The sequence below is a fragment of the Trifolium pratense genome, linkage group LG4 (genome assembly GCF_020283565.1).
Source record: "Trifolium pratense cultivar HEN17-A07 linkage group LG4, ARS_RC_1.1, whole genome shotgun sequence".
Classification (NCBI taxonomy): domain Eukaryota; kingdom Viridiplantae; phylum Streptophyta; class Magnoliopsida; order Fabales; family Fabaceae; genus Trifolium; species Trifolium pratense.
Genome location: NC_060062.1, coordinates 14,780,900 through 14,808,567, shown reverse-complemented (window position 1 = coordinate 14,808,567; position 27,668 = coordinate 14,780,900). Strand labels below are relative to the sequence as shown.

Below are 27,668 nucleotides of genomic sequence, written 5' to 3'. Positions count from 1 at the left end.
TTTGTGATGTGACTTTGTTTGATTGTGTTTGCTATATTAATAATGGTGTGAAATAAAATCACCAACAGTTAACTTTTTGTTTGCTCATAGCTTCATTATTCTTGGAATATAAGAAAGTCTTCTATTAATTACTACAAATTTAGTAACTTTCATAATTTCATCTCTAATAATAATAAAAAAGTAGCTACCGAGAGCATAACTCAACTGACAGTGATATTGTATTTTATATGTAGGTTCGAACCTGAAACCTCCCGGTTATTCATCTTAAAAGATAATTTTTTGGCATTAGACTGCTTGGCAAAAAACCAATAGTGACAACCGTAGTTCTGAAATTGTATATTAAATGAACAATAAGTTAATACAACTTTTGATTATAAAAAAAATATTAATTAGAAAAAACAAATTCCAGCAAATTTAAAGATTATATAAGAAAAAAGTTGATTAAAATTGATCTTTTTCAAACAACACAACAATATTTTTTTTAAACGACCAATATATATATATATATATATATATATATATATATATATATATATATATATATATATACTACTCCGTCCCAAAATATAAGCAAAAGTTGGTCAACAAAAGTGGATCTATTTGGTCCAAATCTTTAACCAAATACATCAAGTTTATTTGACCCACTTTTGCTTATATTTTGGGACGGAGGGAGTATATATATATATATATATATATATATTTTGTTAATTTATGGCTCGTTTGGATTAGCTTATTTATGAGCTTATGCAAACAGCTTATTCAATATAAATTAAGTTTTATGCTATCTTCTATAAGTTTACACTAGTGAAAATTGTATTTTTATAAGCTATTTTATCATAAACTACCTTAACAAACTTATAATAATACATAAAAATTGCATAAGTTATTTGTATAACCTCAAAAATAAACTAATCCAAACGGACTCTTAGTAGTATTTGCTAGAAGTAAAAATTGAACGAGGGACAAATCTTTATCACTTCATTCCATACCTCTCACACTCCAACCACTAAATCAATTCTTTTTCCATCACTTCCAATTCAATATTAATTCCACTTTTACTTCTACATTTTTCTTAATCTTTGCTATTAAGAAACATGTAATTTTGGAAGAAAAATTGTACCGCCTCCGAAGTCGCAAGTTATCATTGTTGATGAGGAAGAATAGGAAAAGCCTCCGGTTCACGCAATAAGATTCTTAAAGAAACTGATATTGATACGGTTACTGATCATGTGCAATCATCTTTATGACCTCCGAAGCTGCAAGTTATCGTTGTTGATGATAAAGAGCATGCAGGAAAAGCCTTCAGTTCACGTAGATATGGGACTCTGATAAACAATTCATCTGAAATACAAGACAAAATCAGGCATCTTATGCTCACACTTTTATACCTTTTTAAAATACAAGACAAAATCAGGCATCTTATGCTCACACATTTTTCTATATTCAATCAAAGAAATAGAAGCGACCGATGATTTCCATTCAATCACAGCTATGATGTTAATCCATGAATCTGAAGGTGTGAAAACAAAAGAAAGGGAGGTTGAATTGTGTTTTAAGACAAACTAAAATTTTCAAGTTTAAGCTTAGTTCTTGATAGCAGTGCATAACACAATACAAACACAACGATAAAGAGATAAGAGGAGAGAAGATGGACACAAGCAATTTATACTAATTCCTCTCACAAAACGAGAATAGTCTAGTACCCTTGCACTTCCAAGGGATTTCCAGTATAATCACACAAGATTACAATTGCTCAAGCACACAGCAAAAGACTTCTACACAATGCTCAAGCACTAAGCAAGAGACTTCTCAATCTAAAGTATAAATAAAGATTGTTGTGATAATACAAGGCACTAATAAAACCTTAGAGCTAAAATACAATGAGTAGATACAGACTTTAAAATATTTTTGATGTGAATGAAATTCAAAGATTCAGAGCTTGTAATATCGAAGTGAGTATGCAAAGAATAAATAATGTATTCGTCAATGATCTTCAAAATGGAGTGTTGTTTATATGGTCGAGTAGTACGCTCTATGTGTAGATGACCTTTGTGCAAAGACGTTGTAGCCAGCTGATTTGGACTGAGCGATGAAAGTGACTTGTCATACCAAAGTGGTAATAAGTTTACCATACTTCGTGTCTTAGGAATCTGTTTATACTAAACAAGGAAACTTTCACAGTTTGACTTCCACACTCCTCCAAACTTAGAATATGGTTGATAAATCTGATTGTCCTTTTTAGATTCCATATGCCAAAACAGAGAAAGATCCTTTTGGCTTACTCCCAACGTTCTCTGAAACTTCTGACATGATTGTTACTTATCAACTCATTGTGCGCTGATCAGCTTCTGATGGCCTCTTTCCTTTGATGGTCAGATGCTTCTGACTCATGCTTGCCTCTGATAGCTTCTTGCTTCAGAGTCTTCTGAGTGGACAAGAGTCTCTTGTTCATCTTTGCTTCTGAATCCCTTTCAGAACTTGTTTCTTTTCTCAAGAGCTTAGGAATATCAGAATTTTCTTATAAGATCCTGCACACTTGAATTAAATGTCAGTACTACCAATTGAGCATTTTAATACTTATTATTATCATCAAAACTTATAATTTTACTTAGGGCTTTAGAACCACTTTTGATCCAACAGAATCAATTTTTGTTTCGCTTCTCATAGATTAATAAGAGAAAATAATCTATAAAAAATAAATAAATCAATGATAGAAAAAAAAAAGAAGAATAACAAAGAACAAGAAGAATATGAAAAACAATCCCACCAGAAGTTCACACCATCTGTGCTATCACAAAGAGAGAAAGAACATGAAGAATAAGAAGAGGCGGAGTTTGAAGAAAAGAAGAGAGAGCAGCGGCTGTAAATTGTATATTTCTTTGCGGCCGTACATTTATATTCCTCGGCGTAGTAGCATTTAATCATATCTTTTATACTTAGGGTTATGTAAATGAGTTTAGGCCATTGTAGTAGACTTCTTTTTTTTCTTTTTCTCTATTGAAATGTAGGCTTTGTATTGAGTTCTTTTTTACTATATATTCCCTCTGGTTCTATTTATTAGAAGCAATCAATTTTTTAGGTTCATTAAAAAACTAATGTAACTAGTTTATAATATAAACCAAATACATTAATTATTGAATGAATCTGAAAAGTCAAAAGTATCTTATAAAAAGGACCAGAGAGAGTATTATTTTACTAGGTTTAAATAAGTAGTCCTGTAATTGTAGTTGATAATTCACTTTATGTTACGTTATTAGGTTTTTGATACTTGGATTATTCCCTGCTAATACAGTGATCATTAAATGTTTTGAATCATTTTGATGAATTTTTGAGTCAGGTCATGTAATTTGGACTTCATGTCATTTTGTCGTAAAGAGTTAGCTTAGGTGATAACTAGTGTCAAGAGAGATCACAAGAGCCTCAATTGAAAAGGTCTTCGAGCTTTAGATATGATAACTAGAGTCAAGACATGAGTCCCCGTACAACCGAGAATTGCGGTTAGTCAGAATCCCAGTCAAAGCTTCGCATCGCCAAGACAAAAGAATATTTGTCAGGATAAGACAGTTGACATCTTCCATGTGCATGATTGTACTATCCTAATATTGTCCAAATTGGGAGAATGAGGGTTGGTCCATGATTCAAGGTTGATGTCTATTTAAACGGCCCATAAAACCTTAATTCATTATACAGTGTAAGGAACAAAGGAGTTGCATTTTGATGCACCGTCATACCAACATCTCAAGCCAATTTCTATTGCAATTATGATAATCGGAGGCACGACACTTCTGACCTTGGTGGTTGAAAGATCATTTCTTGGTTGTGCATCTTAGCTTTACATCTCTTACTCCTTTATGATGTGTAAATCTATGGGTGCGTTTGATCTGCTAAAAAACAGGGCACTGAACTAAACAATTTTTATTGTACCTTGTTTGATCTAGAGACTGGACAAGAAAAGTAGCATGGGACAAGACAAAAACAATAATTTTTGTCCGTCACTGAACTAAAGGACAACTTTTTTGTTGGAGTTACATTATACATAGTTTTGTCAATTCTTGTGTGAATTTTTCTATAGTGATGCTAAGCTTTTGTAGAATAAAGTGATGTATATAATGTGGAGGGTGTAGGATAATATGTCTTAAATGAATCTACGGTTAAAACCAAGTCATCCATGGTGGGAGACCTATCTCATTATTGTTGGAACTATGAACTATGAACTATGAACAAAAGTGGTAAGATAAGAATGAGAGAAAGGGTAATTTTATTGAATGATCAATTGGTATTCTTTACAATAGTGTAGTGTGGTTTTTATACACAAAATCAATGAGTTAGCATTAACCAACTATGGTTACTTATTAGCATAGTAGTTAACTCAACTAACTAACCTACACACTAACTAATTCTGTTTTACTTGTAAAGCAAGTAACAGCTTTTGCAACAACCAAACTAACTAACTTTGAATTATTCTCAACACACCCCTTTAATTCAAAGTCTCAAGGCTTTGAACATTCATCATTCTTCTCAAATCCTTGAATCTATCAACCTTCAATGGCTTAGTGAGCACATCTGCCATTTGATTCTCTGTGTTGCAGTAGGTCATTTTGATCTTCCCCTTTGTAACTTGATCTCTCAAAAAATGAAACTTTGTTTCTATATGTTTGCTTCTTCCATGAGCTATAGGGTTTTTGGCCAGATTAATGGCTGATTTGTTGTCAACCATTAGCTCTACTTCATGTTCAATATCAATCTTCATTTCCTGCAGTAATGCTAGCAACCAAATTCCTTGGCAAGCAGCATTGCAGGCAGAGATGTATTCTGCCTCACATGTGGATAAGGCAACTACACTTTGCTTTTTTGAACTCCATGAGATTGGACAATTGAACAATGTGAAGATGTATCCCATTGTGCTTCTTCTTTCAACTTTATCACCTGACCAGTCAGAGTCACAATAACCAACAAGCTTCCTTTGGTTCTCATCTGTTTTGGTGTACAAGACACCATAGTCAATTGTGCCCTGTAGGTATCTTAGGATTCTCTTCACTGCTTGCATATGTGACAGTTTAGGTGATTGCATAAATCTGCTGACAATCCCTACACTATGACATATATCTGGCCTTGAATTGCAAGCATATCTAAGGCTTCCTACCATCTGTTTATAGTGAGTACTATTCACAGATTTGCCTTCATCATCAGCATTCAAATTTGATGCAGTTTCCATTGGAGTGTTAGCTGGATTACAATCCATCATGTTGAATCTCTTTAGTATATCTGAAGCATACTTCCTCTGATGTATCAGCATACCACTACTTGTCTTAGTGAATTCCAGCCCAAGAAAATATTTCAAACCTCCTAAATTGGTCATGTCAAATTCTGAGCTTAGCAGACTTGTTAGCTTCTTAACTTCATCTTTACTGCTGCCAGTTATTAGTAAGTCATCAACATATAGGCACACTATGCAAAGTCTGTTCTGTGATGTACCTTTGACATAGATTCCATGTTCAACAGTGCATTTTGAGTATCCATTTTTGCTGAGAAACTCATCTATTCTCATGTTCCAAGCTCTTGGTGCTTGTTTTAGGCCATACAATGCTTTGTTCAGCTTCAACACATGATCTTCCTTTCCTTTAACTATGAAACCCTGAGGTTGTTCAATATATACTTCCTCCTCAAGTTTGCCATTGAGAAATGCAGACTTGACATCCAATTGAACAAATTCCCAGTCAAAGTGATTTGCAATAGCAACTACTAGTCTCACAGTTTCAATCCTTGCCACAGGTGCAAAGATTTCAGTAAAGTCAATACCTTGTTTCTGTAGGAATCCTTTGGCAACCAATCGTGCTTTGTACTTTGCTATAGTGCCATCAGGTAGGTATTTCAATTTGTATATCCATTTGACTGCTATAGGCCTCTTGTTTGCAGGCAGATGGACCAAGTTCCATGTGTTGTTCTTTTCAATTGAGGCTATTTCTTCCTCCATTGCTCCCCTCCATTCTTCATATTTTGCTGCTTGTTGATATGTCAAGGGCTCAGTGTCTACATATAATGCAAAATGCACTATATCACCATCTGGTGTGATCATGTCATCTGGGATTGTTTCATACCCTTGCAGATTTCTGTTTGGAATACCTCCTCTTTCTGATCTTCTGAGTACAACTGGCTCATTTGCAGTTGTTGGAGGTGTTAGCATAGTGTTTTCTTCAGTTGCTTCTTCATCAAGTAACTGAAATGGAACATACTTTTTATCTTGTGCTGTATTTCCATTCCAATCCCAGCTCTTATCTTCTTCAAAAGTGACATCTCTGCTGCTGGTTACCTTTTTTGTGATTGGATTGTAGAGTTTATAGGCACCTGCAGTGTGATATCCTATCATGATCATCATTTCACTTTTATCATCAAGTTTCTTCCTCTTTTGATCTGGTATGTGTCTGTGACAAAGACATCCAAATACCCTAAGATGCTTCACTGATGGTGTGTGACCTGACCAAATTGCTTCTGGTACCTTATCTATTTGCTTTGTAGGACATCTGTTCAGAACATAGCAGGCTGTAATTACAGCTTCACCCCAAAAGCTGTGAGGTAGATTCTTTTCTCTTAGCATGCATCTGGTCATATTCATGATAGTTCTATTCCTCCTTTCAGCCATTCCATTGTGTTGAGGAGTGTATGGAGCTATTATTTCATGCTGAATTCCATTTTCTGAACAAAATGTCTTGAATTCATTTGAGGTGTATTCACCACCACCATCACTTCTTAGAATTTTAATCTTCTTTTCTGAGTGCTGTTCAACTAGCAGTTTGAATGATTTAAAATTCTGAAGCACTTCATCTTTGCTCTTCATTAAGTGAATCCACATCATTCTGCTGAATTCATCAATGAATGATACAAAGTACTTGTTTCCTCCTAAAGATAGTGTGTCAAATGGACCACATACATCTGTATATACTACATCAAGTACCTGCTTGGCTCTCATTGCAATCTCCTTGACAAAGGACTTTCTTGCTTGCTTGCCTATCAAGCAATGTTGACATATATCTCTAGGGATCTTAATTGCAGGTAATCCATTGACCAGTTCATTATTTTGCAGATAACTCAAGCTTTTAAAGTTCAGATGACCATACCTCAGATGCCATAACCAAGCTTGGTCATTGATCTTTATTGTAGCCAGACATTGGGATTGATTTGCAGTCAAGGTGACTTGGAATGTTCTATTCTGAGATAGAGGGGCTCTCAGAATAGTGTTGTTCTGAGAATCATACACTTCCATGATGTTATTCTCCATATGCATAATGAATCCCTTCTCTAGTAACTGTCCCAAACTTAGTAAATTTGTTTTCATGTCTGGTACATATAGAACACCAGTGATGATGGCTTGATTTCCTTTCTTGCCTTTGATCAATACATCACCTACTCCTTCAGCTGGAATTGTTCTATTGTCTGCAAACCTTATTTTAGTTTTTGATGAACTGTTGAAGTTGATTAGCCAATCTCTATGGCTTGTCATGTGATTGCTGCAACCTGTGTCAAGATACCAGTGTTCTTGATCATCTTCAATATCTGTAATGGTAGCCATGTACAGTGTTGGATCAACCTCTGAGTCACTATCTTCCTGAGCAATGTGTGCTTCAGCCTTATTCTTTCCTCCATACCTTGGAACCTTCTTGCCTCTGCAATCTTTTGCAAAGTGACCAAACTTCTGGCAATTATAGCACTGTATGTTCTTCAAATTGAACTTCCCTTTCTTATCTTGATTTGATGCAGTGCCTTGAGATGAAGATTCAGCTTGATCATTGTTTTTCTTTGAGTTATCTTGTGAATTATTATTCTTCTTGGACTTATCTTTCCCCTTCCATTTGCCATTGCCTTTCTTTTCTGCATGAGCTTGCAATGCTTGATCAGTGGCCCTATCTTTTGTTCTTTCCATGATTCTTTGTTCATGAGACTCCAGTGTACATTGTAATTCATCCAATGTCAATGTTGACAGATCTTTGGTTTCCATTATTGCAACAGTGATATAATCAAACTTAGGAGATAAAGTTCTCATAACCTTACCAACAATGGTTTGATTGTCACAAGTATCACCACAACTCCTCATCTGATTTGTGATGTTTGTGATCTTGTTAAAGTAATCTGCAATGCTTTCATTGTTTTCCATCTGCAGCAGTTCAAATTTCCTTTTCCAAGTTTGTAATCTAACCTGCTTCAGCTTCTCATTCCCTGAGTGTGCTTTCTCAAGAATGTCCCAACATTCCTTAGCTGATGTTGCATTCTCAATCTTCTGGAAATTCACCAAATCAACACATTGATGAATGAAGAACATTGCTTTGAAATCTTTCTTCTTCAATGCACGATGTGCATTCCTCTGATTTTCTGTTGCATCTGCTGCTAATTCAGTGATAGCAGTTTCAATCACATCTTGCACTTCTTGAAACCCAAATATCACTTTCATTTGCTTATTCCATCGATCCCAATTGCTTGCATCAAGAATTGGCAATTTCCCACCAAAACTGTTGCTTAGTGTTTCTAGTTGGCTTGTCATCTTCTTCTTGAGTTAATTGATCAAATTGCAGTGAATCTTGATCAGTTCTTGAATGCCACGAACCTTGAGGCTCTAGATACCAGTTTGTTGGAACTATGAACTATGAACTATGAACAAAAGTGGTAAGATAAGAATGAGAGAAAGGGTAATTTTATTGAATGATCAATTGGTATTCTTTACAATAGTGTAGTGTGGTTTTTATACACAAAATCAATGAGTTAGCATTAACCAACTATGGTTACTTATTAGCATAGTAGTTAACTCAACTAACTAACCTACACACTAACTAATTCTGTTTTACTTGTAAAGCAAGTAACAGCTTTTGCAACAACCAAACTAACTAACTTTGAATTATTCTCAACAATTATCCCACCCTAGAATGAGCCTTGTTGGCCTATTCCCCTATCTCAATGCCAAATGCAATTGGGGGCATGACCTACCACTTACGGTTCTTTAATTTCCGTATCTGATATGTCAGCTGTTGTCCCAAGACTAGACCAAATGACTCAAAAATCTTTCTAGACATCAATGTTCAAAATAAATGGGGTCGATATACATGATTTTTTTTCCTACTACGGATGAGATTAATGAAAGAACATGAATCAATCAATGTACAATTATTAAAAGTTCCTAATTCCCTTTTGTTTAGTGACATTTTCTTTGTCTAGTTCGGACTTGCAAACTTTTGTCATTGTCACTGATAAGTAATATTCATTTCATTCATTTTTAATTATGGGTATTTCATTTAATTTATTTAATAAAAATGCTAACAAGTGCTTTTAAGACACTTATTTAAATATTTAGGAAAAAGATATGAGTATTTTAAAGAAAAATTTAGTTTTATATATTTCCAGTTTTTAAAATTTCAAAGTTAAATTAACTACTATTTTTGTTAATTTTACTTCCTCTGATATTAATAGAAAAAATGTATTTTAACATTTATTAAGAATGATAGTTAAGTGACCCAAAAATGTTCATAACGCAAGTTTCTTCTAATTTGACTAAGGTTTTGAGTTTAATTCTGATGTGGACATGCAACAACGTTAAAACTCTTATGGAGTGTTTGTCGTCCATTTGATTCCCACAAAGCTCGAAGAATTCGTCTTTACAATTACACGCAGAGGATACTTGATTCACGCATTGTATTTGACGTGAAATCTAAAAATCTAACTGTGAAATCTAAAAAATTACTGTATTCAACTGAATTTTTCAAGTTCTATAATTTTTTTCTTATAATAGTAATCGTTGAGGTTTTTTTTTTTTTTTGTCTAACCATCCATCTTTCAGGAAATAAGCTCTAACAATCTGAACTTTGGCCGTTATATATTCCGGTACTTGGTAAAAATATTTTTCTCTTTTTCATTTATACATTTTTTAATCTATATGAAATAGTAAAATAAGTCCCTCAGAACAAATGGAGTAATAGGTTGTTAATCCAATTTATGAGATCACCAACACTTTCCCAAACTCTCTCTGAGAGTCTTCTTGTTTTGCTGTTATAAAATCTCCATATCAAATTCAAACTTACAATGTTTTTTCATTACATTACATATATTAACATTATACATTCAAATTTTCTACCAATTAATATAACACAAGCTTTAAATTTCCCAAACATATACTCAATGAATTTTCCTACCAATTGTTTTCTCAACATCCTACATTAATTTTCCTACCAATAGAACAATGCTTTAAATTTCCTAAACAACAACAATAAATTTTTGCAAGTACTATTTGACCTATCAAACAATAAGTGTGACTCTCATACCATGCATGATACTAGTACTCTCAATTGAAGGTATCTTTATTGCAATCTGATAACACCAACAACTAATTATGCAAAAGGGTCCCTATATTTAATATACTCATATTAAATCTATTGCTACCTCTATATTTATATGCTTCATACTTACCACCTTCTCATACTTCAATATCTATTTCAATAGCTTTTGCCTGTTCCATTGCTCATGGCTTATGTTCATGTTATCATAGCTCTTCTCTTTGCAATAGTTTTGGCTAGAATTGACCTATCATCATGCCAAATTGTAAATGGCAAAGTCTCATGTGTTGATTGCACTCACAACGATGATTTATCTGGTTTGTTCAAGCTCACTATGTCATAATTTTCCTTTATGTTTAACTAAGTGTTCATCAATTTGTATCTATATTTTGGGAATAATTTTACTCACCTAGTATTTTTAAAATATACACATGATTTTAGAAGTATACCTCCAATACAAAAAACTCTTGGATTTGTCCAAAATTACACATCTGAACGGCACAAAAACTATTTTTTTATTTCTTTTTAGGATGTGTACATCTGAAGTGATCTCAGAGTTGAAAAAGGTTATTCCCCTAATTTTTTAAGGACCCTTAAGCAAACAAATTGGCCTTGTTGAGAATATCTCAGATATTTTGCGTAGGGAGATTTTTTCCTACCTCAACATGTGTCCTGAAGTATACTTTGAGAAAAAACATGTCCGAAAATATACTTACGAGCACATGTCTGGTCTTATTTGTCAATTGGCTTTTGTTACTCATTTTTTGCTTTATCAATTGATTTTTAAGAATACTTTAGCTTATTTGATGGACTGATATGAGGTGTCAACTTAGTTAAAATGTCAGTTCGTTTTCTGCTTTTTTGTTTTCTAATTTGCCCAAAGAAAAATGAGTCATTTACTTTTGAAGAACTATAGATCCATATATCAATGGCATCATGTACCTTAACTCTTGAATTTTCCATGATTTTCAGATATTAAGGTTGCAGTGAAATGTGAAGGTGTTAAAAACCTAGCCATGACAACAACAGAAGAGGATGGTTCCTTCAAGGTTAACCTTCCCTCAGACCAAACAAAAACATCTATGAACTGTTTGGCTAAACTTCTTGGTGGAACAATTCAACTTTATACCAAAAAGCAAAACCAAGTTTCAAAAATTATCCAAGGAAAAGAAGAAAACAGCTACACAATCTCAACTCCTCTTAGTTTCATGATGTCATGTCCCAAAAACACAAATTGTAAGGCTGCAAAACCTGTTGGTTCATCCAAAACTATTGATATTCCTTTGCCTCCAGAATGGGGTTTGGCACCTAGTAGCTATTATGTACCTTTTGTTCCCATCATTGGAATACCTTAAATTTAATTAATCATGTTTTCAAGTGATGTATAATCACTTGAGTAATGAAAATTATAGGGAACAATAGACTTTTATATGGTCTTATTTGTAGTATATAATTATAATTATATTATATTTATATATGTAATGAATCATGGTGTAACATATATGTAGCTGAACAAATGCAACATATATGTAATGATGTATTATGTAGTGTGCGTGTGAGAAAATGTCAAATATATTCATCTTTTTTCCAAGCTTTGAAAATGTTTTGTTGTTTAATTAGGAATATTAGCATCAATATATTTTTTTTATTAGCTTCGCAAAGCTAGGATTGATTTACATTCTAAGTTAGGTAGGATGGTGTCCTTCCTTAGAGGACTTCTTCAGTGTGGAACAAAATGGTCTCTTGAACGGGACCACCTACCACTAGTCTTCGGCCGGAGGGACAAAATTTTATTAATGGAGTACAAGAAGTATTTTAATCCTTACAATGTACCAGTAAGATCCAAACCTAGCATCATAGCAGAAAACAAGTATGTATATATCTTCTATAAAGGTTGCAGAAAACCAACAACCATCATGCATAAAGAAGTAATGAACTCCAACATTATGTTGGATCCTTTGATTTCTAATCGTCTTCCCAACAATAAACCACCATGCACAAAGAAGTGATGAACTTTGACATTATGCTGGACCCTTTGAACGCCCATCCATTCATTAATTACACACCAAATGTTGTATGAAAAAAGGACAAGAGGAAAAAAGTTACTACATTCAATGTCATCTAAGCAAAATACACACACACACACACCATGACCATATCAACATCATGACCCCTCTTTTTGCCAATTTCACTCTAGTTGCCAGCCTCCCACAAAGTAGTCTCCATACCATAACCTGAATCTTCGACGAACATTGATCTTAAGCAAAAGTGGACCATTTGTGAACAAAATTAAATGTTGTTTATAACACGAACAAACAGGGAACCCCTCTACATTGTCCAACTATGATGTCCATTCGAATTCGGAAGAACATCATTCAAAATTGCCTCTAATTCATATTAACACTTTATTCTTCCTATGTAAACAATCCTCTCCTCTCCTCTCCTCTCCTCCACTGCCAACGCCACACCCAACGGCCAAGCTCCCAACTACCCATATTTGCCACTTTTGCGTCCTTAGCAATTTGGGATATACATTTTTCACAAGCGCGAACCCACCCATCTATCATATCAAAATGGCACATCATGCCCTGTGCCCAGTTTTCTATTAACCACATCACGAAACTATCCATATACAGATCATCGCTCCCACACCAATCTTCACTAAAGAACTCAATCTATACATCATGGTTTTAAATTGCAGCCCGCGTCTATAATTAAGGTCAGAGTATTATTGATGAGGTGTGATTTTCATTCACATATATGTAGAGCTGTCAAAACGGGCTACCAAAATCAGTGTCCGAGCCCAGCCCGATACGGGTTGTCGGGCTTTCGGGCCGGCCCAGTTTTTTTTTTTTTTTTTACTTTTTATTTTACTTTTAGTGCTCAAACTCATCATTATAAATAAGATAAATAATTTTCGCGCGCCATATTTTTACTTATCCGCTACTTATATTATACTATATATATATATATATATATATATATATATATATATATATATATATATATATATATATATATATATATATATATATATAATAATTCTCGCGCGCCGTGTTTTTACTCATCCGTTATATACAAGTTTCTCGCGCGCCCTATTTTTACTCATCTGCTATCTATGAGTTTCTCGTGCACCCTATTTTTACTCATCCGCTACCTACAAGTTTCTCGCACCTTATTTTTACTCATCCGCTATTTACGAGTTTCTCGTGCGTCGTATTTTTACTCATCCGTTACCTACGACTTTCTCGTGCGCCCTATTTTTAGTTATCCGCTACTTATGAGTTTCTCGCGAGCCCTATTTTTACTTATCCGCTACGTACGAGTTTCTCGCACGCCTTATTTTTACTCATCCGCTACCTATGAGTTTCTCGGGTGCTCTAGTTTTACTCATCCGCGACTTAAGTAGTAAAAATGAGAAATTTGAGGAAAAAACACCGTCTGCTACTTAAGTAGCGGATGATATTTGAGAAACTCGTAGGCGGCAAAAGAAACTCTTATAGTACAATCTAAGTTCAAATCATCCAAAACAAATTATTTATATTTATTTTTAATTTTAATTTTTTTTATTATAATTTATGCAGGCTTGCGGGCCGTCTATAGCCCATTCGAGCTAGCCCATATTTTAATCGGGTTTTATCGTGCCGGACTAAAAAGCTCGGAAACAATTCGGGTTAGGATTTTCAAGGCCCAAATCCGAGGAAAAACCGGGCTTAGCAGACCGGCCCATTCAGGCTAGCCCATTTTGACAGCTCTACATATACGGCCACATTGTAACTACCAAGGCCGGCCTTGGGCAAGGCAACCAGGCCCACAGCCTAGGGGCCTCCAATTTTTTTTTTATAATTAGTTACAGCTTACAGCCCAATAGGCCCAACCAATGGATTAGATATCAGCGTAGAATAGATGAGGACCCTCTATCCATGTTTGTATTTATAGATGATTTTTCTTTCTAGTTATCAAAAGCTTCCGATGTGGGACTTAGTTTGAAGCTTAAATAGCAACATTAGCCATAGCTTAATAATAATAATAATAATAATAATAATAATAATAATAATAATAATAATAATAATAATAATAATAATAATAATAATTAATAATTGTTGGGCTTAGTTTATTATTATTTTATACGTAATTGTTAAATTGGGTTTTTAAGAATAATTGTTAAATTTTTAATTAAATTAGTATTAGTAATTCCTTGAAAATCAACATACATAATAAAATTTCTTTTAATATTTGAAGATGATTTCTTTAAAAAAAAAAAGAAGATAATTTACATGAATGAATGATATTTTGTATACTCTTCATGTATCTAATACTTCAAAAGTTGCGTACCACGTATTCAAACTCGTACTACGTATTAAAGTAAAGTGCGAACCAAGTGACTATGAGTCCAATATTATCTTGTATATTTTTATTAAGGGTCCAATTTTATTATTCGTTCAACCTAACCCGAGAACACTGAGGGATTGAACTAGTTCTGTGTCTAAGTTTGAAAAAAATGTCACATTTCCTATTTGACTTTGCTTCAATTAGGATGATATTGTTGGAGATATTCTTAAATGGTCAGGTGACCAAATAAATTATATTTGGCCACACTCACAAAAAGTAAAATGAGTATTTAAAAAATAATTATTAAATAATATATTATTTTTTGTGAGTATGATCAAATGCAATTTATTTGGTCACGTGACCATCTATGAATATCTCATATTGTTGTGTACAAAAAGAAGATATAAAATCCTACGTGTACACATAAATATCTAATATTAAGGAAGTATAAATAGAAATATTTTCTTGTAATTTGTGCATTTCGTTTTCTAAACAATCATTTTTTTGTACTTATTTAATTTTTTTTTAATTTAGATATTTTAACTTGTGTTTTAAGAACACATATTAACATGATTACATGACTCTTATTATTATTTCTAATCAAGTAGTTTAGTGACCATATACTCTTAATTTATCAAAACAATATTATTGATATATATATATATATATATATGGGAGAGATCAAATTACATCGGTGTAATATTTGAGTAATGTTACACCGTTGGATTGAAAGTTTATATCATTTAGATCATCTATGTTCAATTTTACAAAAATCTAAAATCGTTTGATATGTTATTGAGACCGATCAAGATTAACGTTTTATGTGTTTTTAACTTTTTATTGAATACCGTTAAGCTTGATCAATCTCAATAACATATCAAATGATTTTAGATTTTTATAGAATTGAACATGAATGATCTATATGATATAAACTTTCAATCCAACGGTGAATTTTGTAAAATTTGTATTCGTTGAAGCGTTATTGATCGGTGTAACATTACTCAAATGTTACACCAGTGTAATTTGATCTCTCCCCATATATATATATATAAAGTTTGGGTCGGGCACATGTTAAGGAGCTTAAAATGGAAATTTTGTATTGGAAAAATCAAGATTTTGACTTTGTAAAAGTTGAATGCACAACTTTCGGGAATAATTTTCTACATAAGTATCTTAAAATGTGCACTTAGGACACATGTTAGCTTTTTTCATAAAGTTTTTATATCGTTTTTCCATAAAGTTTTTCCATAAGTATCTTAAAATGTACCCTTAGGACACATTTTATTTATAGAATACTAGCAGGCTAGGCAGCGTTGTGACTAACTTATGTACAAAAAAGAAAGATATGTCTTATGTTATGGTTAGTTTGTTAATAAAAGATTTTTGCTGCTAAAAAAAATGATTTATGTTATGGTGAGTTTGTTAATAAAATATTTTTGTTGCTACTATAATAAAAAGCAAGGGTAATGTTGGTATTATGAAAAATCTACACAAAAACTCATGTATTCTCTTTATATATAGTATAAAATAGATATAGATGAAAAAACCATTAAAAAAGAGAGAGAGAGAGAGATAGTTAGAGGAAGTTAAGGGTAATTATAGAATAATTAAAAAGCCATAACGGAAATTAATGGAATAATTAAAAAGCCATGAAGGAAGTTAAGGGCAAAATGGACAAAAAAAAAGTCAGTCCAAACTCCCCTATTCTCTTTATATATTGTTATAGATAGAATAGATATAGATGAAAAAATCATAAAAAAAATGAAGTTAAGGGCAATTATGGAATAATTAAAAAACCATAAATGAAGTTAAGGACAAAATGGACAAAAAAAAAAGCCAGCTCAAACTCCTTTATCTCCTTTATATATTGTTATAGATTATTTTTGTTATTTAATTATCTTTAACAAGAAAATGAACGTGACGACTTTGAGTACGTTTGGTATAAGAAAAGTGAGGATGGAAGTTGTGAAGTGAAAATATGTGGAACCAAGAAATTGATAATAATGTGTAACCTCGTATACATATGATATGGGTGCTCTTGTGCAACTTCATATTAATTTCAGTAAGACTTTCTTACACGTTTCCGAGACAAACTTTGTTTTTGCATTCATAGGATCTTAGTACCAATTTTGTCAATATACGTGCATACTTCATTATAAAAAATAAAATCTGTATAAATAATTAGTCTATTTTTCTATAATTACTTAATTAATTAATTGAATAAATAATAAAAATAAATAAATATTGGTCAAAAAATGTTAAGTTACTTAATTAAATTAATAGGTGGGTATTTTGCAAGTAATTATTAAGGGTCCGAAGTCCCAACTTAGTTTGAATCTCACTCCTCTATAACATTGCTTGAGCATGCACTTAGTTTATCTTAAAAAAAAATTAAATAAAACAAAGTCTATAAGTTAGTTGTTTAATCAAATAAATTGCCGTTCATTTATACAAGACGTGAAGAATTAGTCTCAACAGTTGCATGTAAGTGAAGGTTTTCAAGTATACACTAAAAATGCTTATTAAAAAAATACACTAAAAATAAATAAATTGAATTAAAAATGAATTTATCTATTGGTTGTTTACTTTATTTAGGATATTAATGTATTTTTTAACAGTAATATTGTTTCTCTCTACTCACATGTTTTTGTAATCATGTTATATCGACTTTGTCTTATAACATAACTAATTTTTGTTAGAGAATATGGCTGACCACCGTAGTGAATCTCCCCATTCAACCATATTTTCTTCATCAACAAGATTTTGGAACTTGATCCCCTACTTAAGGGACCAATGTAATGTTGGTACTTGTCACTTTTTATAACCAACCAAATAAAGAGGGAGAATATATATATATATATATATATATATATATATATATATATATATATATATATATGTTTCTCTTGTACCAAATGATAAATTAAATCTATATATTATATTTTTCACAATTTCTCTCTTTTATACTATTTATATTGTCAGTTTCATCTAATAATATTTTATTTTTTGGCATGATTAGTCTTAAAATAATAACTTCAAAAAATATAATGCTCTAGTTCCTCTCTTCTCATCTATGTTGTTGTAGTGATTTTTTTCTTCTCTATTTGTTGCACCAATATATTGGACCATTTTACATTGTGGTCTTACACTTCATTTTATTTCTATGGTGAAAATTTAGGTTGCCACATTAGAAATTTTTTCAAAGCATACCAACTAACATTATGTTGCTAATAAAAATTTACACAAGCACGTCAAATAGTATATCAAATACTGTCTAATTAATGATATTTGAGTAAGTATAATATTTTGATTTGTAACTTACATATCAATGTTATTGAACAATAAATGAAAAAGAAAATCATTGTGCATTTTTTAAAAGATAAATGACTTAAACACGAAAAAAAATGACTTACATTATAGCATAAAATAAGATAAAGGACCATATGAATTTTTTTTCTTTCTATAATTACAATTATTGCAAAGTTTTCATATAATAATAATCATAATTTCTAAAAATTCATTATTGTTAGAATAAACCATAAATATATAAATGACACAATTTTTATTATACTTGTCAAACAATTTTAGATATAGATTCATAACTCTTGCTAGGCGCGAGTGTCCATAATTGTGGCACTAAATATAATTTTACAATAATTTTCTCGAGTGAGATTTAAACATGTTCCTTAAGATAACAAAGTCAAACTCTTATCATTGAGCTATCACATTTTGGACATAAAATACATCCCGTCGAAGAACCTTCTCTAACTATTATGTCACAAAAACCATCAATGCACTGCCAAAGTTTTTTAGTTGTACTCTCCGGACAATCACTCTCAGAAATGCAGGGAATTCTAGCTAGAGTGTCAAATAAGAAAAAGGAAACTTATTAACAAGTGATGTTATTGTGTATAAATAAATAAGAAAATTCAAAATAGAGTGAAAAATTACATACTTCTACTAGTAACAACAAGAAATAGAGAAAAAAATATGATCAGAATATAAACAAACATGAGAATTTGAGCCATATTTTTCCTCCTTTGCATTTCATCATAAATAAAATATTTTTTTACCTCTTTATAAGTAATTATTTTATGTTTCGTTAACTTCAATTAAATGGGTTTTAGCACTTAAGAGTTGCAAGGAGTCATTTGTAAAATTGTATTTAATGTTAAATATCACTAATCAATATGTCGTGTGTAAGACAGCGTACATCACTAAGTTTGGAAAAATACGTCATTTAAAATTTTTTATGCCCATCAAAGTTCATTATATTTTTTTATTAACTTTATTTTATATATATTTATATTATTTTAGACTTTTGCAATAGATAAAAAGAAAATCCAAAGAGAGAAACAATAATAATGAATGAAGAAAAATTTAGTTGTATAAATAACACATCGAAGAGGTGAAAACATATTTATGTATATATTAAAGGTGCGATAGAAATTTTTTTGGTCATAAATTTATATGAAAATTTATACGTATAAAATGTAGAAATTGTTTGAGTTGAACAAATGTTGTGTAATCTAACACAAGAAAAGAAATAGAATTATTAGTTATGGGTTGTATTTTTGTCATTGTGTCGACATAAATGTAAAATTCAAGGCTTAGATTTAAAAAAAAAATATTTATTTAGGCCTTTTTTTTTTATAAAAACTAATTTTTGAAATTTAAGTCTTAGATCAATAAATACTTAAATTTAATTAGTTTAATAAACTGCCACTTATTTATATTCACAATAATATGTCATTCTTTTCTAACCATACAAGTTCAATCTTAACGAACCTTTAATTATACATTGAAAGGAAATTAACTATGTTCATATCATAGGAGGAAAAGAGTATCTATGAGCATTGTTCTTTTATATGTACAATACAACAACATACTACGTATGATCTGAGCATCAACATGTACATGTAGTTATTTGATCAATTAATAATTGAATATGATCAAGGTTTTAAGCATTTTCTTATAGTCCCAATAACATATTATAGGCTTAAATATGTGATTAGTGTTGGATGAATCATGTAATGTGTATAGCTTAGTGACTTGTGTAGTATGTGTGCGTGCAGGCTTGATGTGTAGGCCTGTGCTTGTGCAGCGCGCGCGTTTGAGTTAGGCAAGGCATATGAGTAACTTGACTTGGTCAAGGGAAAACTTGTTAGGCCTATGTTTTAATAAGCCTATATAAGGCATTGTCACTGATGAATAAGATGAGGATTCCACTTTGCAATTAACAATTATTCCCTGCAATTACATAAACTTTTGGTATTAGTCCCTGCACTTTTTTTTGTTTGCTTTTGGTGCCTGCAGTTTGATAGCAGTTTGCTTTTGATTCCTCTTTTACTCAAAACATTAAAAAAAAAGTTAGAAATAAACGGAGTGCCACGTGACCTAATCAATATAGGCCACATGGCACAGTAAAAAAACTCACTTTTATAATTTTTTATTTTAAAGAAAAATAAATAAGTGAAAATTTAATATTAATATTTTATTAATAAAAATAAATAATTAAAATTGTGTTTTATACAACTTCATCTTCTTCATCAACCACACAACCACCACTACCACCAAAACTGTGTGTTTTCTTTCAATTTTTTTTTGTTTTTTTTTTTCATATGTAGTCTTCTATTTTTATAAAATGGGTGAGAATACAGTTTATTGGAACTAAGAACAATGAATGGATGAATGTAATTGAATAAATTGAGATAGAGAATGAGAGAAAGGGGTAATTTTAATTAATGATAAATGGAATGAATCTTTACAATGGTGTAGTATGGGTTTTATACACAAAACCAATGAGCTAGCATTAACCAACTATGGTTACTTATTAACGGGAGTGGTTATGGTGCATAAGCTTTTTCCTTATGCACCATACATAAATAATGAAAATTGCTTAACGCACCCCCCAAATTGCTTAGCGCACCCCCCATATACTTAGCGCACCCCCAAATTTTCTCGCGCGCCCCCCAAAACCATTTTTGTTGTGGAATGGTTTCGCATTAGATGTACTTATAATGCCAAAACCATTTTTACTGTCGAATGGTTTTAGAGGGTTGTAATCCAAAATCATTCTGCTTGTGGAATGGTTTTGTTTGTTATTTATGTTGGGGTGGGGGCGCGCTAAGTAAACTGGGGGGCGATAAGCAATCTGGGGGGTGCGCTAAGCAAACTGGGGGCGCGCTAAGCAATCTGGGGTATTTATGCATGGTGTGCATAAACAAGACTTATGCACCATAACTTATGCCCTTATTAACATAGCAGTTAACTCAACTAACTAACCTACACACTAACCAATTATGTTTTGCTTGTAAAGCAAGTAACAACTTTTGTAACAACCAAACTAACTCAATTTTAATTAACTTTGAATTATTCTCAACAGTCTAGCTTTTCTTGGATTTAAGTTGTCTTTTCTTTGCGTTTGTGGGAGGCACACTTGGTTGGGCACAACCCCAAATGAAAATATTTGGGCACACATATATAACCAAGAAAAATTTAAAGGAAAACAAAATTATAATATATCAATTGATGTGACTAAATACTTTTTATTTAATTTTGTTAGTTTATGTGAGTGTGCCCACATGACATTTATTTAGAGTTGTGCCCATGAAAGACTTTCTCCGTTTGTCGATATAAGAGCATCAATAATCCTGTTTGCCTGCATGTTTCTTGTAGCAACCCATGTGCATCTAGTTAATTATTCCCAAGGAATATCCGTGGACTGTGGTGGTGTTCGTGGTGGTAGTGGTGTTAGTGTTTAAGGAATATGACCAAGAACACAACTAGGTTGTTTTGCATCTACCATGGCTGCAAGAAGAAGACGACTATAACCGAAACTCTCTTAATTTTAATTTTATATTAAATATTTTACTAACCATGGGAATAAAGGTTATAAATAGGCTTAGGCACATGTTAAGGTAACTTTAAGCAGTGATTTTGTCTTGAAAAAATAAATCTTTGACCTTTAACTTTATAAAGTACACAAGTTTTCATACAAAATTTCTTTTAATAGTATACTAACAAGTACCCCAAGTGCACATGTTAGCTTTTGTCATAGACTTAAATATGAAAACGGTTCCTGCAATTACGGCTTGTTTTGATTTTAGCCTCTGCAAATAAAAGTTTGGTTTTAGTCCCTGCAAAAAACTAAAACTTTTAAAAAGGTCCTTGAGGTGAATTTTTGGTTGATATGTCAAGTAGTTGATGATTTGACAGATGCTGAGTAGGATTTTTGATGACATGAAATTAACATGTCATTTTCATTTAAAAATAAAAAATGAAAAATAACATGTCAGATTTTAAAAAAAAAAAAATTGAAAAATAGAAATAGAAAGTTAATACACTTACAAAAAAAAATAGATTTAAAAATATATTAGATTTTAAAAAATAAACAAATTATCAAAATAGAAGAAAGAAAAACTGAAGAAGACGAACCACCTTTGCTACCACTTTTGCTACTCGACATCTTCTTTCTTCTTTGCGTGATTTGTCCTTCAATCGAAGCTTTGAGTCAGGAACTCCAATTTTTGCTCTTTGTTCTTTGCGTGATTTCTTTCTTTTACTTTGATAATTTTTTTTAAATATAATATATTTTTAAATCTAATATATTAACTTTTTTTTGGTAAGTATATTAACTTTCTATTTTTATTTTTATTTTTCAATGTATTTTGTTTTTTTTTTTTAAAAAAAATCTGACATGTTATTTTCTATTTTTTTAATTTTTAAATGAAAATGACATGTTAATTCAGTGATTGGATTTTCTCCTTCACTCTCCTCTTCATCTCTCTCAATCATCTCTATCTCTCTCTTAATTTCAATCTCTCTCTTCAATAAAAAGTTTTAAAATAATAATGAGAGGAAGTGAGATTAAGAGAGAGATAGAGAGGATTGAGAGAGGATTCAAATCTGTTAATTCAACGTCATAAAAAATCTTAGTCAGCATCTGCTAAAACATCAACTACTTGACTTCTTGGTCTAGAAAATTTTTCCCCGTCTTAGGGGTCATTATTAAAATTACACCTCATTTTTCGAATTTTAAAAATCACCTAACTCTTATGTCTGCTCTAATTAGCATCTTCATTTTCTCTTTAGTTATGCGGTCCAACATTTTATTGAACTTTTTTTTTGTTAAGTGGTTTAGTAGATAGAGATTCCACCTTAAAGATGAATAATTAGAGTGTTTAAAATTTGAATTCCGACTCCTATATATATAATGTGATGTCAAGGGACGGAGGCATATATATATTGCTAGCCTAAGGGGATGGATGAGATACTTTTGACTCGTTCTACTAATAAAGATTACGGAGTATCTTGTAACTAGAATAGGTATAATAAAATCGACATGTATTGATAAAGTAAACGTGAGTTAAACAATAGAGTTTTTGACTTTTTGTAGATAGACAAAAAGTTTACTCAACTTAAATAGGTGAAATCTATTAGTAGATTTTGTTTTTTTTGATAGATAAAATAACGGTAGCTATTAAAAACATGCATATATAAATAAATTAGTCAAAATTTAAATTTTGATCATGATATTCGATTTAATAATTTTGATAATTTTACTAATTGAATTAAAATTTATAGACTCTTTAATTATTTTTTTTGAATGTGCAAAATAATTAAAAATAAAAACGCTGAAATTTCATACATGATATACATTTTTTAGCGAAAGTTGATATATATACTTCAAAATTTATAACAGTCAATCACATACTGCGCATCAACCATTTACACTAAATTTAATGATACTTCATTAGATATATAATATTTATATAATTTTACCAGAAAATATAAATTATTTAATAAATAAAATATTAAAAAGATAAAATGAGTAGTATATTTTCATAAAAATAAATAAAATGATTACGTATATATTGCCAACTATTGGGAGACAGCTACGTTACTTAATATTTTACTATTTCTCTAATGGGTATTTGGAGTCTATGACTTATTCAAAAGTGAAATTAATTGGATGATAGAAACATTAATTAATAATATCCAATATAATGCAACCACAATATGGTTTTATTGCAAAGACATTTTCTTGCTCCTATAACCGTGTGGAAGTTTCTACCCTCTATCTATGTATCCTAAAACTCACAAAATTCTCTACTCTCACTCTGTCCCACACACCTAAGTATTTGGACACTTGTGCATACATATATGGTTTGCATATTTGCATATAAATATTCAACACACTTGAAACTTTAGAGTAAAAAAAAAGACACGAAATCAAGTTCAATATTCAATTCAATTCAATTCAATGGAAGATCTCTTCCCTCCTGGCTTTCGTTTCTTCCCTACAGAAGAAGAGCTTGTTAGCTTTTACCTTAACAATAAGCTACAAGGACAAACAAATTATATAGATAGGGTCATTCCTGTCATTGACATCAATGGTGTAGAACCATCGAATCTCCCAAGTAAGTACATTAAAATAAATTTTATTCGTATATATTGTCAGTATAAAAATATTTTATATTGTCAATTAAATCATGACTTGATATGATTTTTTCCGACAATATATAATATTTTTTTACAGTATATAGAAATTAAATTTGTATAGCTCGTGGTAACAATAGTTTTGTAACAATTTACTTAATTTTATGATTTTGTTGCAATGTGTCGATGCAGCTCTTGCGGGGGAGCTTTGTCGCGAAGATAAAGAGCAATGGTTTTTCTTTTCGCCAGGGCAAGAGAGAGAAGCGAGGGGAGGAAGACCTAATAGAACAACTGCTTGTGGGTATTGGAAGGCAACTGGTTCACCTGGTTATGTTTATTCTTCAGATAATAAAGTTATTGGGGTGAAGAAAACCATGGTTTTTTACGAAGGAAAGGCACCTAGTGGAAAGAAAACTAAATGGAAGATGAATGAATACAGAGCCATTCAAGTTTCTAACCAATCAAATACTGCCACACCACAGGTATATATATTACATCATTATGTTATCATCATCATGACGTAATTATACATATAGACACAAGGTGCTATTCCATCCGTGTAGATTGGATTAAATGACATATTTGAGTTATGGGTGGTGTTTAAAAAAAATGATTAGATTGGTTGATTTCCAAAAAACTATAATTAGTGACTTAAAAATTCTCCTTGAGATACAACTTGATTTATTGTCTCTTATTACAAATTATTTAAAAAAAAAAGTTAATATAATTTAGAGATTTTTTTTTTAGAGATTTTTAAAAAAAGAAGAACCGGTTTTGTATTTGGTTGCCATAGAAAAATTTAGGGTAAATAGTGTTATACCCCCCTGCAAAATAGCAGAGTTTTGCGTTACCCCCCTGCAAAATATTTTTTTGAGATTACCCCCCTGCAATGTCAAGATTCTTTGCGTTACCCCCCTGGCTCAACAAGTGGGCATATGACATGAAAGAATCTTGACGTGGCATGACACGTGGAAATTAATTTATTTTTTATTTATTTTTAATTGCCAACTCATTAATTAATGTGGGTTTTTAATTAAAAAAATAAAAAAAAAAAACTTAAAAGTTGTTATATTTTTATGAACTTACTTAAAAGAAAGTTTTTTTTTGACTAAAAGTTGTTATTATATATATATATATAAAAAAAATTCTTATATATATAATAACTAATAATAGAGTAACAAAAAAAAACGAAGATGAAAAAAAAACTAATAATAATAATAATAATAACTAATAATAATAGAGTAACAAAAAAAAAACTGCAATCACATAGTAACGCAAGAACAATCGCTTTGCCCTAACCCCCAAATTGAAAACGAAGAACAATCGCTGCATATGAACGGAACGAAAAAAAAAGTTTCTTTAAATAAAAAAATTTCTTTAAAAAAAAGTTTCTTTAAAAAAAAGTTTTTTTAAAAAAAAAAGTTTCTTTAAAAAAAAAAGATTTCTTTAAAAAAAAGTTACCGTAAAAAAAAAAGTTTTTTTAATTTTTTTTTAATTAAAAAATAAATAATTACTGAGTTGGCAATTAAAAATAAATAAAAAATTAATTAATTTCCACGTGTCATGCCACGTCAAGATTCGTCCATGTCATATGCCCACTTGTTGAGCCAGGGGGGGTAACGCAAGGAATCTTGACATTGCAAGGGGGTAATCTCAAAAAAATATTTTGCAGGGGGGGTAACGCAAAACTCGCCTATTTTGCAGGGGGGTATGACACTATTTACCCAAAAATTTATTATTTGTTTTAAAATATCAGAAATAGATATTAAGAGAAATACTCAAAGCATTATTTTATTTAAATTTTTTAGGATTTATTTTTCAATTTCTCATTTTTCTAAAAAAAAAAATCTATATTAAGGGTGGTATTTGATATGTTAAGAAAAATAAGAGATTGAACTTGACAATTTCAGTTATCTTGCATTTGATTTTAAAATTGTTTTAGAAATTGGGCAAAATTTGAAATTATTGCCTCTCACTAAATCATAGGACAATTTTTTTGTCTTAAATACAAGTCGACTAAAATATTAAAATAACATTTTATCTATTAAATTTGATACATGATTACAAATTAGGATATCTTAACATGTGTCAAGACCCATTGTTTAATACCTTAAAAATTTGTCTCCATGTTGTTTTGTCTCATGATGTTCAATAATAAAGTACTTAAATTTTTCAAAGATACTTTTATATTACTCCCTCTGATTCTTATTACAAAAAGAAATTTATTTTTTAGATTCATAGAATATTTGATGTATCTAGACAATAATATGAACCAGATACATCTAGCATACTCTGAATCTAAAAAGTAAGTTTTTTCCTATAATAAGGACCAGAGAAAGTATTATATTTTGTGTTAACTCTTCAGTTTTTAGAAGAAGAGACTATTATTTCATAGAGAGACTTTTAATTTGGTTTCAAAGAATTATGATGATTGATAGTGTTTTCCTTTGGTGTTTATAGTTGAGACGAGAATTCAGCTTGTGTCGAGTGTACGTGATATCTGGAAGCTTTCGAGCATTTGATAGACGCCCATTAGAAAAGAAAAGAGTTAATCAATTGCAGGTTAATCATGAGATTAATCAAAATCCAATTAGTGCTAATCAAGCTACACAAATGGATGCATCAAGTTCATTTGAAAATTCTCATCTTCACAGTGCTCAAATGCAAGAGGATGTAGGAAGTTCAAATAGCACTAATTGGGATGTAAATAACAATGACAATGATAATGATGTTGATTTCCAATCACTTTGGGAATGGGATGGAGTGTGGTGATTTTAAATTTTAATTGGTCTTAATTCCATCTCATTGTGGGATCTCAAGCAAGAGACCAAGTCAAGAGTATACATGACTCGTTAGAATAAGACATCAACCGTGGCTAACAAATTACAACAGGGATTAAATTTGTAACATAATTCATCATATTTGTTTATAAAGTATAGGAAAAATATGATTCATTTTACCAAAGAAAATAAGGTACTTGGAAATGTGTGTGTATGTATTGAAGCGAACCAGTTAATGAATAAAAGCAAGGTAGATTAATTTTTCTTGATGAAGCTAAATGACTTTAAATTAAACGACCATTTCAAGCACAAAACACCCAAACTCAAAGAAGATACTAACGAGTTTAAGTGGAAAAGAAGATACTACAAATGTTTAAGTGTAAAGAAAAACACCCAACCCAAGGCAACAAAGAACAAGATTAACAAAATGAATACCTAGCTAAGACAAGTTGTTAGATTTTTCAACCACAAATTCAAATCTCAAATGAAATTCCAATTTTTAGACTTAATAAATGGTTCAGCCACGCCCAGTGTCACGAAATGATTGAAAACTAAGCTTCCACTAGACATGAACTATGATTTTATCCCAGAAATGCTATCTGAGAGACTAAATAAGAAACTTAATACAGTCTCCTATGAACTTAGCTCAGTTGGTAGGAACATTATATTTTATATGTAGGGTTGAGTTTGAACCCCGAATATCTCACTTCTCCGCTTTATAGGTGGAATTTCTAGCCACTAAACTACCTAACAAAAAAAAACTTAATATAGTAAACAAAAACATTAAACTCAAGTATTTAAT

The 27,668-nt window shown here is 31.2% G+C and overlaps 2 protein-coding genes and 1 long non-coding RNA gene across 3 annotated transcripts; 2 read left to right on the top strand and 1 right to left on the bottom strand.

Annotated features, from left to right (window-relative positions):
• Positions 1-10,442: 10,442 nt before the first annotated feature.
• LOC123923322 lies at positions 10,443-11,904 on the top strand. Its single transcript, XM_045976010.1, has 2 exons — positions 10,443-10,630; positions 11,286-11,904. Exons 1-2 carry the CDS (start codon positions 10,501-10,503, stop codon positions 11,666-11,668), a joined length of 513 nt encoding a protein of 170 aa, XP_045831966.1. The 5' UTR covers positions 10,443-10,500; the 3' UTR covers positions 11,669-11,904.
• Positions 11,905-18,188: 6,284 nt separating this feature from the next.
• LOC123924570 lies at positions 18,189-18,766 on the bottom strand. The gene is made up of 2 exons (XR_006814752.1): positions 18,601-18,766; positions 18,189-18,503 (listed from the first exon to the last, which is right to left on the bottom strand). It is a non-coding gene; the product is annotated as an uncharacterized LOC123924570 (long non-coding RNA).
• A 5,066-nt stretch (positions 18,767-23,832) lies between these two features.
• On the top strand, positions 23,833-27,139 carry LOC123921893 (NAC domain-containing protein 90-like). The gene is made up of 3 exons (XM_045974595.1): positions 23,833-24,067; positions 24,279-24,568; positions 26,547-27,139. The coding sequence occupies exons 1-3, from the start codon at positions 23,911-23,913 to the stop codon at positions 26,856-26,858; spliced, it is 759 nt and encodes a 252-aa protein (XP_045830551.1). The 5' UTR covers positions 23,833-23,910; the 3' UTR covers positions 26,859-27,139.
• The last annotated feature ends 529 nt before the right edge of the window (positions 27,140-27,668 follow it).

Excerpts from the sequence above, each read along its gene's own strand:
- LOC123923322 (XM_045976010.1), top strand. The coding sequence starts at position 10,501 with ATGGCTTATGTTCATGTTATCATAGCTCTTCTCTTTGCAATAGTTTTG. Across the intron at positions 10,631-11,285 it reads TCACAACGATGATTTATCTG|ATATTAAGGTTGCAGTGAAA; the intron begins GTTTGTTCAAGC and ends CATGATTTTCAG.
- LOC123921893 (XM_045974595.1), top strand. The coding sequence starts at position 23,911 with ATGGAAGATCTCTTCCCTCCTGGCTTTCGTTTCTTCCCTACAGAAGAA. Across the intron at positions 24,068-24,278 it reads AGAACCATCGAATCTCCCAA|CTCTTGCGGGGGAGCTTTGT; the intron begins GTAAGTACATTA and ends GTGTCGATGCAG. Across the intron at positions 24,569-26,546 it reads CAAATACTGCCACACCACAG|TTGAGACGAGAATTCAGCTT; the intron begins GTATATATATTA and ends TGGTGTTTATAG.